This window comes from Triticum urartu, chromosome 3 (assembly GCF_003073215.2).
Source record: "Triticum urartu cultivar G1812 chromosome 3, Tu2.1, whole genome shotgun sequence".
In the NCBI taxonomy this organism is placed as follows: Eukaryota; Viridiplantae; Streptophyta; class Magnoliopsida; order Poales; family Poaceae; genus Triticum; species Triticum urartu.
This window is the reverse complement of record NC_053024.1, coordinates 34,990,256-35,007,201: the sequence shown is the minus strand read 5'-3', so window position 1 is coordinate 35,007,201 and position 16,946 is coordinate 34,990,256. Positions and strand designations below refer to the sequence as shown.

General features: G+C 44.8%; 1 protein-coding gene across 1 annotated transcript; it reads right to left on the bottom strand.

Annotated features, from left to right (window-relative positions):
• Positions 1-4,801: 4,801 nt before the first annotated feature.
• On the bottom strand, positions 4,802-13,514 carry LOC125547815 (protein MAK16 homolog). The gene is made up of 9 exons (XM_048711579.1): positions 13,456-13,514; positions 13,255-13,364; positions 7,942-8,060; positions 7,753-7,850; positions 5,820-5,907; positions 5,606-5,743; positions 5,438-5,528; positions 5,150-5,262; positions 4,802-4,849 (listed from the first exon to the last, which is right to left on the bottom strand). Exons 1-9 carry the CDS (start codon positions 13,512-13,514, stop codon positions 4,802-4,804), a joined length of 864 nt encoding a protein of 287 aa, XP_048567536.1.
• Positions 13,515-16,946: the final 3,432 nt, after the last annotated feature.

Genomic DNA, 16,946 nt, shown 5'->3' with positions numbered 1-16,946 from the left:
TTTCTCCTACTGATTCGATAACCTTGATCTCATCACTGAGGAAAATACCTACAGTAGTTATGCTGCATCATCCCTTCCTCTTTGGGGAAATACCGACGTAGTTCAAGCTACATCAAAAGGAATTTCTGGCGTCGTTCCCTGTGATTCATGGCGCTCTCCACTTTGGAGTTTGTAGCGGATATTTTATCCGCATCCTCTGTTGGAGGAGCATCTCGCGGGTGCCCCGTGTTAGCTTCCGCCTCTGTGTCCGGCCCTGGAGCCCGGCTAGTAGAGGCGTGATTGGCGACCTCCCCGAATATAGTCCGGCGAGCGCTTTTCCTTCATCGAAGCATGGGTGTTATTACGTCTTAAAATATGATAATCACGGAGTGAGGTTTGGTATAATACCTCTGTACCAACGTCTTCGTCCGGACCGCCTTCCTTTTCAGCCTGCCCAGCTTCGGCGCCCCTTGTTGGTAATTCGCCACGGGCTCAACATGGTGTCCCGAGGACCTTCCCTGTAAAACACCGTACAGATATGGTAGGTGAAGGGCGCAAAAAAGGGATACTTCTCGAAGGTTGGGACTCTGGTCTCACTTACCTGCGAGGCAGGGAGTAGCCCAGGATAGTCGGCTATAATAGCCACAATGGCCTCATCGCAGCTTAATTGATAGAATATCCTGTCAATCAGCTCCACAAATATGTCCGGATCCTCTTTAAGGCAGGGGTTGATGGACCGTTCATGATCCTCTGGTTGTGGAGGTGGGCTATTGATCTCCCTTACCGCCTTGCGCAGCTCTTGCGATGAACCGGCAAGATAAAATAATTATTGCAAAAATGCGGAAAGGATGGGTATAAAAAGCGGCGGCTTACCCAGCTCGGAGGGTTGTACATGGAGAATCCGTCCCATGGCTTGATGCGGAGGAACTCCTCTTCCTCTCCCTTGAACAAACCGGACAGAATTTTTGCTAGAGCAGCAATTGAGTCCGGCCCCTTACGACCGTAGCGGGTGGCATCATCTTCCTCGTTGAAGTGCCACATGGAGTGGCCTCGATATTGAAGTGGCTGCACCCCCCGCATAATGCATATTGACATAACCTCGGTTACGGTCAGTCCTGATTGAGCCAACACCTTTATCCGGCCCATCAGGTAAGAAACGTCTCTATCATCTTCCTCCTGAGGGCTCCGTGGTCGCCAACTTAGGCACTTCTTCAAAGGGGCATTATCAAACTCAGGAAGGCTAATCCGAATAGGATCCAGGAGGGGGACGTCTTCCATATAAAACCACTCTGAAGGCCAGTCTTCGGGCGTCTTCTTCGGGGTACCGGATAGGTATCCGGTCCCGGCGATGCGCCATATTTCGGCCCCGCCCACTTGATATATTGACCCCCTCTGAGTACGGGGCACAAGGCAGAATAGCTTCTTCCACAACGCGAAGTGAGCTTCGCAGCCCAGAAACAGCTCGCAAAGGGCCACATAACCAGCGATGTGTAATATGGAGACAGGGGTGAGATTATGCAACTGGAGGCCGTAAAACTCCAGGAGCCCTCGGAGGAACGGATGGATCGGAAATCCAAGTCCCCTTAATAAATAAGGAACGAGGCATACCCGCTCCCCCTTGGAGGGGTTCGAAAAGCTCTCCGCCTGCTCCCCGCCATTGTAGGTGGCAAGCCCGGCTCGAACAGGGACCATATATGCTGGAGGGAGAAATCCCTGGGTCTGTAACCCCACTAATTGACTATGCGGGACGGAACACTTCTTCCAATCTCCGGGCTTAGGGCTACGGGAGCGAGATGAGGAGCTGCGCTGGCCGGCCATGTTGGAATGGATTTTTTCGGGCGCGCTCCGATGAATGCTCGCTGAGGGAGGATGGTGTGATTTGGATCTGAGAATCCCCATATCTTTAAATAAGCAGTTTGTTCACATAGCTGGGGTGGTAAATGTAAAAACGCCCTGGCCTCTTGCATTCGTTCGACACGTGGGAGATGGCCATTATTGGACATGGAAGCCAAGAAGCGCAACATTATGAGAAGTCGGACACTATTTAACAGTTATTCGGAATTTGGAGAAGAACCCGCCTTGCAATGCCGAAGACAATCTGCGCGTCGGACTCATCGTCATTGAAGCCTGGTTCGGGGGCTACTGAGGGAGTCCTGGATTAGGGGGTATCTGGACAGCCGGATTATATCGTTTGGCCGGACTGTTGGACTATGAAGATACAAGATTGAAGACTTCGTCTCGTGTCCGGATGTGACTCTTCTTGGCGTGGAAGGCAAGCTTGGCGATACGGATATGTAAATCTCCTCCCTTGTAACCGACTCTGTGTAACCCTAGCCCCCTCCGGTGTCTATATAAACCGGAGGGTTTAGTCCGTAGGACAACAACAACAATCATACCATAGGCTAGCTTCTAGGGTTTAGCCTCTACGATCTCGTGATAGATCAACTCTTGTACTACTCATATCATCAAGATCAATCAAGCAGGAAGTAGGGTATTACCTCCATCGAGAGGGCCCGAACCTGGGTAAACATCGTGTCCCCTGCCTCCTGTTACCATCCGCCTTAGACGCACAGTTCGGGACCCCCTACCCGAGATCCGCCGGTTTTGACATCGACACAGGTATTGAAGCAATGATTAAATCAGTGGCACAGGCTATCCCAACCTATATCATGGGGGTGTTCAAGCTACCGGTCTCGGTGTGTGACAATCTCACAAGATTGGTGAGGATCTTTTTGTGGGGTTCTAGAGATGGCAAGAGGAAGACCCACTAGAAAGCATGGGAGAAAATTATAGAGCCAAAGGGAAGAGGAGGTCTTGGCTTTCGTGACTTCCGTATCTTTAATCAAGCATTGTTAGCTCGTCAAGCATGGCGTTTACTAACAAAACCTGATTCGCTCTGTGCCATGTTGCTGAAGGCAAGATATTATCCTAATGGGTCTCTAGTGGACACTCTTTTTGCAGGCAATGCTTCTCCTACATGGCACGCAGTTCAGCATGGGCTGGAGTTGCTCAAGCAAGGACTAATCTGGCGTGTTGGGAATGGAGAGCAAGTGCGTATTTGGCGCGGTCCTTGGCTGCCACGACTGCCGTCGTACAAGCCCATTACGGCGAGGGGCACATGTCGCTTGCACCGAGCTAGTGAGCTGTTGGATGACAATGGATGGTGGATCCCGGAGCTTGTCCACTGGCAATTTCATGCAATTGATGCTGCATGTATACTCAAGATCAAAGCGTCCCAGCGGCGTCAAGAGGACGTCTTGGCTTGGGCACCTGATCCACGAGGCATCTTCTCCGTCTGAAGCACGTATCGTCTCGCCATCGACACCATGTGTGCCGCGAGCAGGGCACCGGACGGCACTCGTGCCGTCTGGAAGGCAGTGTGGGGGTGCCCTGCCCCACCAAAGGTACGCGTCTTTGCATGGCGTCTAATCACAAATTCACTTGCAATGATGGAGTACAAGGCTAAGAGAAAACTTGAGGTCTCTAACTTATGTGTTTTATGTGGCATGGAATCCGAGGATACATTCCATGCAATGTGCAGGTGCCCGCTAGCCCGTATGTTGTGAGAAGAAATTGCGGCAACCATCAGCATACCACGCCTCGACGACATTTGTCAACTCCGGTACTGAATGGGCATTGCTACTCCTGAATGAATGCCCAGAAGAGCAGCGACTACCGGTTCTCATGACCTTTTGGCGCAACTGGCATGTACGTAACGAGATTGTTCATCACAAACCAGCTCCAACCATTGAAGCATCACCCAGATTCTTATGTAGCTACATCAATAGCCTCCAGTGCATTGAGCAGCATTCCCATGGTGACATCTCTAAAGGAAAAATGGTGGTTCTCCAAGGACCTCAGAGGAGACATACCAGTGCGGCCCCATGGCCTGCCTCTTGTACATGACCACCTGAGAAGTGGACGAAGCCTCCTGATGGCTGGTCTGTTATCAAGTCATAATCATGAATTACTGAACCTGTCTTCTGGAACTGGTGTTTTCGACAGACAAAGGATCGATGTGTTTATTGAAACGTCGGTAGTTCTTCGTACACCACTTGTTTTCCATGCACGAAAATTGCAAGCTTAGCTATGCAAAGTTGGTTCCCACACAATAACCATCATGAGCTGCCATCCGAAATCATAGAGTTGAAGGTTTCAAACAGTGTATGCCTGCTCTCTACATGAGGATGGAGTGTGGAAATAAACCAAGCTCTGAATGGATCATACAAAAGGGTTTACTCGTAGTTGTAACCATAGGGAATCAAAGTACTGGCTACTCTTGGGTGTACTACACCCAAGTTTGCCCAAAAAAATGATATCAAACAAAGTCCAAAATCTGAAATTTTGCCACATTAAACAATATCGAATGTTTGAGGTTCAGGAAAAATTCGTTCAAAAATAACATCCAAGGAGCTCTAACAAAAATATATATATATATCACTGCTGAAAGTTTTGTGCACCAACAAATAAAAAAACCTTTGTTCTGTGATCGTACCGCGGGTACATTGAAGTCCAGTGACTAGAGCAAAAAGAAGTTATTTAAATAGAGTAACCTCTCTAATGGATTTTACTCTTGTGAATTAATCACACAACTTGACGTTAACAGCGTACATCCGCTGTAACTTTGCAAAAACCTGGTTCGGGTCAGAGAGAGACTGAATACTGTTCAGTTAGTACAATTCATGCCAGTTTCCATGTTCTCAGCAAAATAAACCATCATACAAACTCAACAGATTATCGTGAGAAGATAAAAGAATTTTTTTTCTAAATTACACGATCATCAACACCACATATGTTACTGAAGGCGCCGTGCTTGGGTGAATCACATTTGCATCCTTAGCCTGATATTCCTGTTTTCGTCTTGTTCCACCTGTGGCGGAAAAGGCGAGAAATAAATTATACTCCAGCAGGAATTGTGCTGCTCATTCAGAGTTAACCCACGGAAAAATGAATTGTTTTTGAAAAAAAAAGCTAATATGATGCCCCGGATGCAGATATTAGCTTACAGCAATGTAAATAAAGAGAAAAGCACAATACTGATTACACACTTTTACTTGTTGGATACCAGATATGTGACAAAACAATTGGATGTGTTTGATTTTATATATGATTTTCGGCAACACAGTGTATCCTGACATCAAGAATATTAATACTGAAACAAGTGATTTACCTCGGTGATTACTTTCGTAGACTTGCGACCAATCTTTGACCTTATATCGAAGCCCGATCTCTTGGGCATCTTTGTTAATGGCTCATCCAGGCCATCATCTTCATCTCCATCATCTGCAATCATTTTTTTTTGGAGATTAGATTTGTAGTTGGCACTACTATGCCGAATAACCATTTTGTCCAAGTCAGAACATTATCTAGTGAACAGAGAACAACAAGAAGTATCTTCGGCTCCTCACAAGTCAGAGCATTCTACAACATGCCCAGTAGAAACAAGGGAAGTGTTTACCATCTTCTCCACCGAAGCCTTCAAAGTCTTCCATGTCTTCCATTTCATCCATCTCGATATCAGCACCTTCAACATACTCTATCTCACCTTCCTGTTTATATGGGAAAGCTTGTGAGCAGTGACAACATAACAAAGTTAGCTTAACTATCATAATCGGTCTGCGCTTACTTCTTCCTCTTCTATCTCAGGAGCCAGTTCATCCTTTTCCATGTCAAGGATAGTATCAAACTGCTTGAGGGGGACATTATGAATTTCACCACCATAAACACCTTTCCTCAGACGCTCTATTAGTTCTCTTTCAATACTCTGACCGATAGCAGGAAGATGTTAGAACATTGCAATGTATAACACATAAGTGATGGTGATTATCCGAAAAAATAACCTTCTCTAGTTGAGCAGCCTTTTCAGCTTTCTCTAATCTTTGGAGATCGCGCTGAGTCTTCCTCCTGGGGACGGTCATTATCTTCTCTCTAGCAGAGCAGGAAAGTATGTTTAGCAACTTTTTTATGTGTCAGAAGTTAACAGTATAAGTATGTACTACCTCTGTAAACTAATAGAAGACCTTTTAGATCACTACTTACTGATCTAAAAGGTTTTCTATTAGTGTACAGAGGGAGTACATCAACGATATGAATCAGCATGTAACTGAACCCGGTTACAAGTTAATTGCACGAATGTCATATCATAAGTCTCAAGTCATCACTAGTCGTTTTGAATATAGGTTTTTTTCGCACTGTCAAAAAAGGGTTTGTAGTCGCCATAATACCATTAGTAATTTGAATATGGAAAACATATGATTTGAAGACGTTTTGGCTTTAGTATTCCTGAGCTATGCAGCCCAAAGCGCCTGATTGGTTGAGGAAGCAGCTTGAGGGGGAAAAGCATGGACTGGAGGTGCTGTGCGGCACTCATCACCAAATATGACTTCTAGACCTAAGAAATTGGAACAGCAGAACAAATAAGCTGCAAGGCAAACAGTGTTGTGGTCCCATTCGCTACACAGACCATATGGGCATTTCTCTTTCTTTTCGGTCCTCTTAGTGCATGTTCTGACTTTAGTAGGACACTATTCTTCACATGGGCAACCCCTAAGCGTGTAACGAATAAAATAGTCGCCAGGCAAAAACACTGGATAGTTAAGAGACTTAGAGCATTTGCACGAAACTATGGATAAATGGAACCTGGACGACTCTTCTGCTTCTGGTCGGTGCTCATGGCCAATGCAGTCCAGCTGAGCCACCCAACAGCACGTACCATCCCGCACGTCTACAGCCTAGATTTGGTCCAGCTAGGTTCTAGACCAAAGGATTTGACAAGATAACGTTGGATTAGGCCAGATCCACATGATGAAGCACTAAAGTGATGCACAGGCGCAGGCTAGTTGCCAGAGCTGGAAAGGTGTCCTCTAACTGAGGTTAAACCAACATCTGCTCGCAACTGACGCTTGCCAAAGTGGGTGCACTCATGCGCACAATAGCAATTCCAATAATAGCGATACCCACAGCACTAATGAATCAACAAGCTACAGCTTGGTCAGCAAGAGGTCACCTGTTCAGTGTCTTGTACGTTACAAAGAATGGAGAGGAAAGCAGTAAAAAAGGCCGGTCAATCCACAAAAACCTACTCCCTCCGATTCAAATTAACTGACGCTGATTTAGTACAAAGTTAGTACAACTTTGTACTAGACCACAGCATCAATTATCATGGATTGGAGGGAGTACTATTTTATAGGCTGTTGACAGAATAAACCATTGGAAATAATACAAGGGTAAACCTTAACAAAGAGGATCGACTGGTAAGTTTGTGGCCTGAACTTGTTACCATGGTTTTCACTTTCAGTGAGACTTCGATGAAATTCACTGAATTTCAGTAGACACTGAAATATTTAGCTTTTGGCCAAAATATTTCAGCCATTTTAGTGGTACACAGGAATTCAAATATTTTACCTTTTTTCAATCAAATATTTAATTTAATTCAAGTGAATATTCCGGCCCATTGGCCGAAATGCAAACTGAAATTCACTGAATTTCGGTACTTTCGGTTGGTGCTGATTCTTTTCTGAAACTGAAATGAAAAACCATGCTTGTAACAACTTTAGCATAACCAATCAGCCTTGCCATACGATCATTTCTGGTGATCCTAATTTATTTCCTCTATTATGATCTCAAATGTATTTTCGTTTTTACATTCTACCATATAAGAAAAACAAATGGAACAGTACCATCAACTTATACAATCAGATTACACCCAGAATTCAGGAGCAGATAACTGTCAAGAAACAATATGTTGTGCCTACTAAAACCAGTAGTGCTTACCTCACTTTAAGTTGAAGTCTCCTCATCCTTATGCGATACTGAGTCATTTTTGTCAGGCGTTGTTTGATCTTGTGCACAAGTAGCTCCGGCCAATGTTCCTACATAATGATAAAAAGGGATGGCATAAGGCTAACTAGACTCACGTTGAGATGAAGTGACAAAGCACAGCAGCTAGCTAGATATGCATACGAGATGTTTTTTGATGACTTCCATTGCTTGCTCATAATTCCTGGGTAGTTTGACTCTCTCCCATAATTTGTTTGGCAGATGGGCTCTTTCCGCAGTTTTCATGTATAAGTAGAAAATACCTGCATGACCGGTCAAAGTAGAAAGAAGGACAGCATCAACAAAAGTTTACGATGATAAGCATAGTTCGGGACGAAAAAGAACAAAGAGCACAATGAGTAAAGCACGCGGACCACGATATTATAATCAGTGGCAAGCTGAAGCATCCAATATTAAAGTCACTCATTCTAGCCTCTGCGGATCACAACGACTACTGCTCGCAAAACAGCACTGCTTTGACATCACACAGCCAGCTGATCATGCATGGAAGAGATAACTGCTTCAATCAAGTTTGTAACGTCCAAGGCACAAAATTATTATTTCAAAACTTGTTTTCTGAATCATGTAATGATGATGACTCTTTAATGGCCCATAGAACTCAAGCTTTGCTGAATTCTAGTTCTACTGTTGTACAGCATTTTTTGGTATTCATATAGCACATGCTTCAATCTTACACCTTACTTATTCCATCAATTTATGTGACTCGGAGAACACTTACTTACTTGTTCTCCTATAACAGAATTTACCATGTCACTGTGCAAAGCAAAGGCAGTGGAGAGAGCTTACTAGAAATTTGTGGTGGAAGGAGAAAACAGAAATATCACCGGGCTGTCCTTTTTTTAAGGGGAAACAGAAATATATCGACTACACAAGAAATGGGAGTCAATAGCTGGTGGCAATTATCTGACGGAGGGTGGAGAAGTGAGGCGGTCACAGAATCACAGTAGCGCTGGTCATAGATTAGATTTTCGGCCGAAACAACAATTTTGAGCCGAATTCCGGCCATCTCGCTTGGGCCCATCATATATCCCTTTCGATCAATTTTTCTGGCCCAACTTTGAAATTTCTGGCCCGGCCTAACTTCTACAGCGTTGTCGCCCTAACCCTAAAGTTTTCATCTTTCCTCGGTCCTCCTGTGTGCCGGGTCGCCGCTACACTGGTCACATCACACCGAACGCAGCTTCTCCAGCCGTCTGACCAAGTCTATCTCCTCTACGGCTCCATGCACTACTAGGAAAAACCTTATACATAGAGGCTTATCAATAGTGCTTGTTAGAAAGACGTGCGACTGATACTTAGCAGTGGCACATGCTAGGGTTGTGACCGTCCGCACTTAGCAGTAGCGCGTGCTTGCTGTTATGGCCAGCCCAGGCCTAGCTGCACGTCCCCTCTTAGGAGTAGCGCGGGTCTTGGACTGGCGCTACAGCTAATGACATTAGCAGTACCGTTGGGCCGCGACCCGCGCTACTACTAAGCCCATGTTATCATCGTCCTCCCCCGCCTGACCTCTTAGTCTCCCTCCTCACTCTCCATCTCCACTCTCTCTCCCACCCTTGTCGGCCCGCCCCCGCACTACTCCGGCCGCCCTCCCCCGTGGCCGCCCTACCCATGCGCGGCTTCCCTCCCCCGGCGCCGGCCCTCCCCAATGCGTGGCCACCCTCCCCCGTGCCTGCCACCTCCATCCCCTTTGTCGGCCCAGGCTGCCTACCGTGAGTACCTCCTTCTCCTCTATGAATGTGGTGGATGAATTAGCAAATGCAATACGTTCAGATTTTTTTACTAATTTTGCTCATATATATGAACCCTAGGTGTTCATATATATGAGCCCACTTCATCATTAGAGCACTAAATAGTTTTTTAGTACAATAGTATGTATATATATGTAACCCTAGGTGTTCATATATATGAACCCACTACTAGTAGAAAGCTTATAGATAAATGGGTGAATGAAATTAGGTTTTTTTTGTAATGCTTTGATAGATAGATGGATAAAACTAGGTTTTTTAGTAATGCTTTGGATATATAGATGGATGGATGGATAGCTGTTAGGGTTAGTAATACAATTTTTTAGTAAAAAAACTAGTTTTACAAATTTTTAGTAAATGTAGGTCTTTTGAATCAGCATAATAATGTTTAGTTGATAGCTTATAGGGTTCCACTAAGTCCTAAAATTAGGATAATAATGTTTTTTGTTTATATTTTGTTTTTGCAGAAATTAAGTAGCCCCTGCATCATCCCCGTTGTCGTCCCCGTCACCGACCCCCTCCGACCTTGAGGTGAGAGCAGCCAAATCCCCATGTCGTTGAAGTCGATGATGATGTAGATGTTTTCATAGATGTAGTAGTAGTATATGAGTAAGGAAGCCACTAACTTGTCACATGAGTTCATCGATTGCCTCCTCCACTGGACTAATTTTCTTAAAGTCCATCCCATGTGCGACCAAGTACTCCTGCTTTAATATTCTGCTTCAATACTTCTGTTTCATTAATGCTTTTGAAAAATTTCGACGAAATGGATGCATATATGCATTTTGCAGGGAACACCTCCGAGTGACCTATGTTTTGCTGGAATGTTGATTCATTTCCGTTCTGGAAAATTTTAGGCATTCGATATGTCCTATTTTAGCAAAGGTCATGCTATATTTTTCTGTGAATTTTGGCATGACTTGTGCTACAATGTGTGGAAATATCGAGTGGCCCGGATTCTCTAGAAATATAATTAAACGACATTACGGGTTGACTTTAAGTCTGTTGGAGCTCCATACATGACAGTCACAAAACTAGTGAGGGAATGTCCACCATATATGAGAAAGGAAGAGGAATATCGACCGTTGTCGTGGGGGTAGCTTCTTCTTCATGCCAAGGTGCTAGACATTTTGGTGTAACTCACTTTGGAATGATAGGAGGAGCTACCATCACCAACAATCGCAAAATGTCAAAGAGGAAGAATCCTGACTGTTGTCATGGGGGTCAATTCTCCTTCATTCCCGTGTGCTAGACATTTTGGTGTAATGCACTCGGGGACGAAGGGAGGAGTGACCATTACCGATGGTCGAATATATACACCACGTGAGCTGAGAGTTTTCAAGAAAAGACTCGACAGGCCGATAGTCAACCCGTGATGAATAATAATGATCTAATTTAGTTCTTGTACTACATATATTAAATTTTAGAAGTTTAATCTTTGAACTATGACCATAGAAAATGTCTGACGATGACGATAGGATCCTGGAGTGTGATTACTGTGGCAACGACTGGGGTCTATGCTGCACGCCTCACCTTTGAGACGGTAGGCGCTTTAGTATTAAGCTCGAGAGACCTTCTTTCTTGAAACAGTACGCAACGACGACAAGTCTTTTTTTGTAATTAAGCATGACTTCTACTTTTTCAACGTGTAATTTCTGTCTTTTACAATTCGACTAGTGCATTCCATGTCATGCAAGACGGCTATGTCTTGGAGAAGCTAAATTTTGAAGATCATGAGAACATGGAGACAAAGAGAGTTCACCTCAGGACCCATCATGGTTATACTTTTGCCGCAAATCTATACAATGCGGTGAACTACTCCTACATTGGTTGCTCAAATTGGGAAGCACTGTGCAAGGCATATGGTTTTCACGAGGGTATGCATGTCACCTTCGATCTTGGTGATCCTGAAGATGACATTGACGAAGATAATGTCGATGAAGATAATATCGACAAAGCTAATATCGACATTTGGGTCCTTGTTGATACGCTCCCACTTCTACCTCTATGTGATTTTCTCAAGCTATTTTTATGTAATTTATATTGTTTATAGGGAACTAGTTGATAGCTTATATATTTCCTTGACAGCTTATTTAAATTCTTCAAAAAATGCTTAGAAAATAGTAGACAGAACCTACTACACTGATGACTCTGAATTAACTTATGAGGAGAAAGATCATCTTTGTGTGCAAGAATTATGAAACTCCTCCACATTATGGTCAATACGTGCCACTTGTCCATGTGTTGAACTACACCAACATCCATAGAAATGGCATGGTAAGATTTTCTATTATTATGGCACCAATGCATCCAGCTGAAATTTGCAGTTGTTTTGCTGTTGAAATATACTATGTTGCTGCTGAAATGATATCATTGTTGCTACTAATTATCTTATGTTTGCTGCCTCCGAAATATACTATGTATGTTGTTTAAATCTGCTAAAATACACTCTATATAGCTGTTGAACCATCTACTATTTTTTTTGTTGAAATTTGCTCTAGTTATGCTGCTAAAATGTGCTTGTTTTGCTATTCAAATGTTATTCTTTGTCGCCATTATGTTTGTTTAAATATTTTTATTTTCTCGTGGGTTCCCCGTGGGTTCCCCGAACCCCGATGGGTTTAGGGGACGGGCGGAAAACTAACCCCGCACACGGTGATGGGGACGGGGACGGGTTTGCGATTTTCTCGTGGGGATGGGTTTCGGAAGGCAAAACCCGATGGGTTTCGTCCCCGTTGCCATCTGGATGCATGGAAGAGATAACTGCTTCAATCGAGTTTGTAACGTCCAAGGCACAAAATTATTATTTCAAAACTTGTTTTCTGAATCATGTAATGATGATGACTCTTTAATGGCCCATAGAACTCAAGCTTTGCTGAATTCTAGTTCTACTGTTGTACAGCATTTTTTGGTATTCATATAGCACATGCTTCAATCTTACACCTTACTTATTCCATCAATTTATGTGACTCGGAGAACACTTACTTACTTGTTCTCCTATAACAGAATTTACCATGTCACTGTGCAAAGCAAAGGCAGTGGAGAGAGCTTACTGGAAATTTGTGGTGGAAGGGGAAAACAGAAATATCACCGGGCTGTCCTTTTTTTTAAGGGGAAACAGAAATATATCAACTACACAAGTATCTATTGTGATACGGGGCCACCTAACGAGCACATTCATTTTTCATCTGGTGGTGCTCAAAGATGCATGTTTCTTAACACTATTTGTTATAAAAAAATATCGCTTGCTGGGGGAGCAGCTTTTTAATTCCAAGTGTTCTGTAAATTGTTCCTAGACACTACAGATTGTACTGCTTCTGTCTGCCTGAGGTTTGCAGACCGAGACAAAAATATAATACTCCCACCGATACATATTAATCATAGTTTTAAATAGCCGGCTATAGTTCCGCTATAGCCCGCTATAGCCTTTTCAGCAAGGTGCCGCTAAATTGTCGCCTTCACAAATAGCCCGTTATAGCCCGCTTTAGCCCGCTATAGCTGATTTGGAGGCTGGCCGCTATTTTCCATAGCCCGCTATTTAAAACATTGATATTAATTGACGCTGACACGTACAAATTGCAATTGGCTGCCATATGGAAGAGTGTGATGCTTGGTTGTACGGCCGTTCAATTGGATCAAAATCGGTGGTTAAAAGGAGAGGAGGGTGCTGTGTAGTGTAGTAAGCAATCACCGTCGTGGTCCCGGATGGTGGCGTAGCGGCTGTTGGCGAACGGGCAGGAGCTCCGGTTGCATATGCCCGTGGCGTTGTAGGGGTTCCTGCAGAATAGCCCCGTCTCGATCCTGCGGAAACCAGCCAGGTTTTCATCATCACAGAGAAGGCCGAAGATGACGGGGAGGAACGAAGTGCCAGAGGAGGGTGTCGCTGACGTACTTGGCCATGAAGCTGCAGTGGTTGTGGCGGAGGCAGTGCCATATCACCTCGTCGCTCATCTTGACAGCGATGTTTCAGCAAGACACAAAGACGGCAGAGGGGAGTCAGGGGCGCGGAGGCCGGTGGAGAGGTGGGAGCGGCGCGGCGGCGGTCTGGTGGAGGGTATAGCGAGCGTGGCAGGGAGAGGGGGGCGGCGGTCGTGGCCTGGTGGCGGTGGCGCAGTCAGGGACGGGAGGAGAGGGGAAATTTTAGATGGGGTTTAGGGCTTTCTTAAGTTTTTTTTTCCGAGCCACAGCTGAGACGAGATAGCCGTAATAGAGCCCAAGAAGACTCTGAGGCTTGACGAGGAGAGTCCACGCAGGCCCAGTCTATATTTATTTTGTTTTTACTAGCAAAAGAGCATTTACTCAACAACAACAACAACAACAAAAACTAGCAAAAGAGAGCCTGTGCGTTGCAACAACAAAAAAAGCACACGGCCCAACCCAAGAACCATGACTCAAGACCTTGATAGGTTCACGTTCTTTATTTCAACACATGACATCCCATCTGTGTTCCCACTTATCCTTCTTTCCACACTCGCCGATGGTGGTCTCGGTGCTCGCACAATCACAATGCAGCACACGGATCCAACCTTGTAGTCACAATTATAGCCTTGCGGCAGCGATGTCCTCGCCTTGCAACATCACACGTTTCGGTTTGCAGCGTCACAAGTGTGGCTTTGCGGCAGTGACGTCCGCGCCCGGCCTCACTAGTACATAATAGTGCATTGAAGACTGTTTTGGTACATGCACTAAAGCGGTTCCCCCGCCTCAAAACCTTTATCGCTAATGATCATAGCATTTGGAGACTGTTTCAGAACCACCTCGATTACTCTAAGCACGGCATGAGGTTTCCGATGTATACCCGCTTCGAATTCTTTACATCCCACAATTGTTAGAACCTAAATATGTAGATAGATGCATGGATATCGCAATCATCCAACTGAATGGTAGTGACTGGAAGAGACGGTCAATTGCTATCTGGAGTGTGCAACCTAATTCATTTGATTGTAATTGTGATGAATAGTTATTAGCACAAACGTTGCCAGTTGATGTGCAAAGGCTATTGGTTATTCCGTTTACGATGCATGAATAAATGGAAAATATTATTGCCTAGAGTTTTACCATTATGGATTCCTTCTTAGTCCGTTCGGCTTATCATGCAGACTGGAATCACCAAGCCATAAGGCGACGAGGGAGAACGGAGTTGGGATGGCTGCAGTTAACTATTCTTGGAAATATGTTTGAAACTTGTAATGTCCAGCAAAACTCAAAATTTCCATTTGAAGAACTTTACAGTGAACAATGCCTTGCCAGGCTACACTTGCGGACAGACACATCAAAGTCTGCAATGCCCTGACTCTAGCCTTGATGCAGAAAATGTAAAACGCCTATTTCTTGAATGTGCAAAGACGGGAGAAGTTTGGCCATTGATGGGAATGGATGGCATCATCACATGGTCCTATTTGATTGATCTTCTAGCACATCTTCTGAACATGCCAATGATGAAGTAATTGTGATGGGCCATGGTAAATTCCGAGAGTCTGTTGCAATCACTACTAGGTACATGTGGTGGAAGACATAAGTTAACACATGAGGAGCCTTTTCAGTCTGTTGTTCAAGTGTCCTCGTATGATATAGCTTTAACAACTAACTGTTTGATTGCTAGCTCCCCTGAAGCTATGTTAGCATAGTGGATGAAGGTTGCCACCTCAACATTATGTCGAGCCAAATATATGTTGCTTTTGACCCTGTATCCCCACATGGAGACTTGGGAGGGTGGGGTTGAGGGACTGCAATGGAAAGTTCATAGCAGTTGAGAATAAAACTGAGGTTTTCGTCTATCTTTTACTGCGAAGGCCATGTAAATGAGATACATCATGAACCTAGCAAGAACTATGGGATGCAACAAACTTGTGATTAACTCAGACAACCATGATGTGATCAATACTATACAAGAGGGAGGATCTTTTTTGGTAATTGCGGCATCTCTCTTCGATGATTGTTACTCCCTCGGATCCAAAGTAAGTGTCGTAGCTAGTCTTGAACTAAAGTTGAACTAACCTTAGTTCAAAACTGCGACACTTATTTTGTATCGGAGGAAGTATCATTTATCGACTTCCTCTCATGTTATATATGAGCTTTGCCGGGGGGGGGGGGGGGGACTTTGTAGCAAAAAAGTTAGGTAAACATGTTAGGTTCTCTACACCTAGTACCTAGATGGATGATGTCCATGCTCTTCATTTCTACTTTGATTGTGAATGATATAACATTGTAAATGAATGAATAAAAGGGGGTTAATTGTCCAAAAAAGATACTTGTTGTCATTGTTGTTGAGACATACGCAGCAAGGTTGATCAACCGGCTGCACCTCTATCAGGGGATGATCTAGGGGGGGGGGGTGTCTGCCGTGTTGGAATGTGTTGGTGGATGTCGTGTTGGCTTTGTTCTTCAGTGTTGACAATTTGGTGGCGTCGACCATTCTCACTGTGTTGATTTGGTTTGTTTTCCTTTCCTGGAGTGTGCTTCTCCTTCCTGGTCATGCCATGGAGATAGCAGGTCTCTTGTGGAGCTAATGTGGTCTACTCGTTGTGTCCCTCCCCTAGTACTCCTCGCTGCCATGCGTGCATTTGGGTTCTTTGGTAAACCACTTTGCCTGCCGATGGTGCGGCGTACTTTTTATCTAGGACGAGAAGGTTGTGGCCTTCTATTGTTGTGTCAATTGCCTAGTAGTGATGGCTGCTTTGGTGGACGAAGACCATGATAGATCAAGCTCATTTCTTCGGTCTGTCTTGGCAGTTGCTTCTATTGTCTTTGGCATGTGCGTTGTCTTGTTTGCACTATGTATCTGCCACCCGAGGTTGTTTCACCTCATTTTCTGTTGCTTTTAAGTGTTTGATTATTGTAATCCTAATGGTTCACTAATCACTATGGTGGGTTGGTGGGTTAATTGGAAGTTGAGTTTGTTGATGCATGAACTGTCACTAGTAGAAAAGGGGGCAAAGTTTTAGGCCGGGTCAGCCCATTAGTCCCGGTTCAGTCTAGAACCGGGACCCATGGGGGCATTGGACCTGATTCGTGAGCCCAGGAGGATGGCCAGGCCACGTGGGTCGTTGGTCCCGGTTCGTCTGGACCTTTTGGTCCCGGTTGGTGGGACGAACCGGGACCAATGGGCCTGGCTCCTGGCCCACCACCATTGGTCCCGGTTGGTGGCTTGAACCGGGACCACAGGCTCCCCTTTAGTCCTGGTTCATGCCACGAACCGGGACCAATGAGGTGCCTATATATACCCCTCGCCCGTGAGCAGAGCACTCAAGTGCTCTGTTTTTCTCTGGCCGGCGAGGGAGGGGGGGGGCTTTGTGGTGCTCTAGCTCACCTCCTATGCACATGAGGTGTTCGATGAAATGCCCGAGCCACACTAGTTAAGCTTTCTCCTCTCGAAGCTCGACC

Excerpts from the sequence above, each read along its gene's own strand:
- LOC125547815 (XM_048711579.1), bottom strand. The coding sequence starts at position 13,514 with ATGAGCGACGAGGTGATATGGCACTGCCTCCGCCACAACCACTGCAGC. Across the intron at positions 13,365-13,455 it reads CACTGCAGCTTCATGGCCAA|GATCGAGACGGGGCTATTCT; the intron begins GTACGTCAGCGA and ends TGGTTTCCGCAG. Across the intron at positions 8,061-13,254 it reads CACCATCCGGGACCACGACG|GTATTTTCTACTTATACATG; the intron begins GTGATTGCTTAC and ends CCGGTCATGCAG.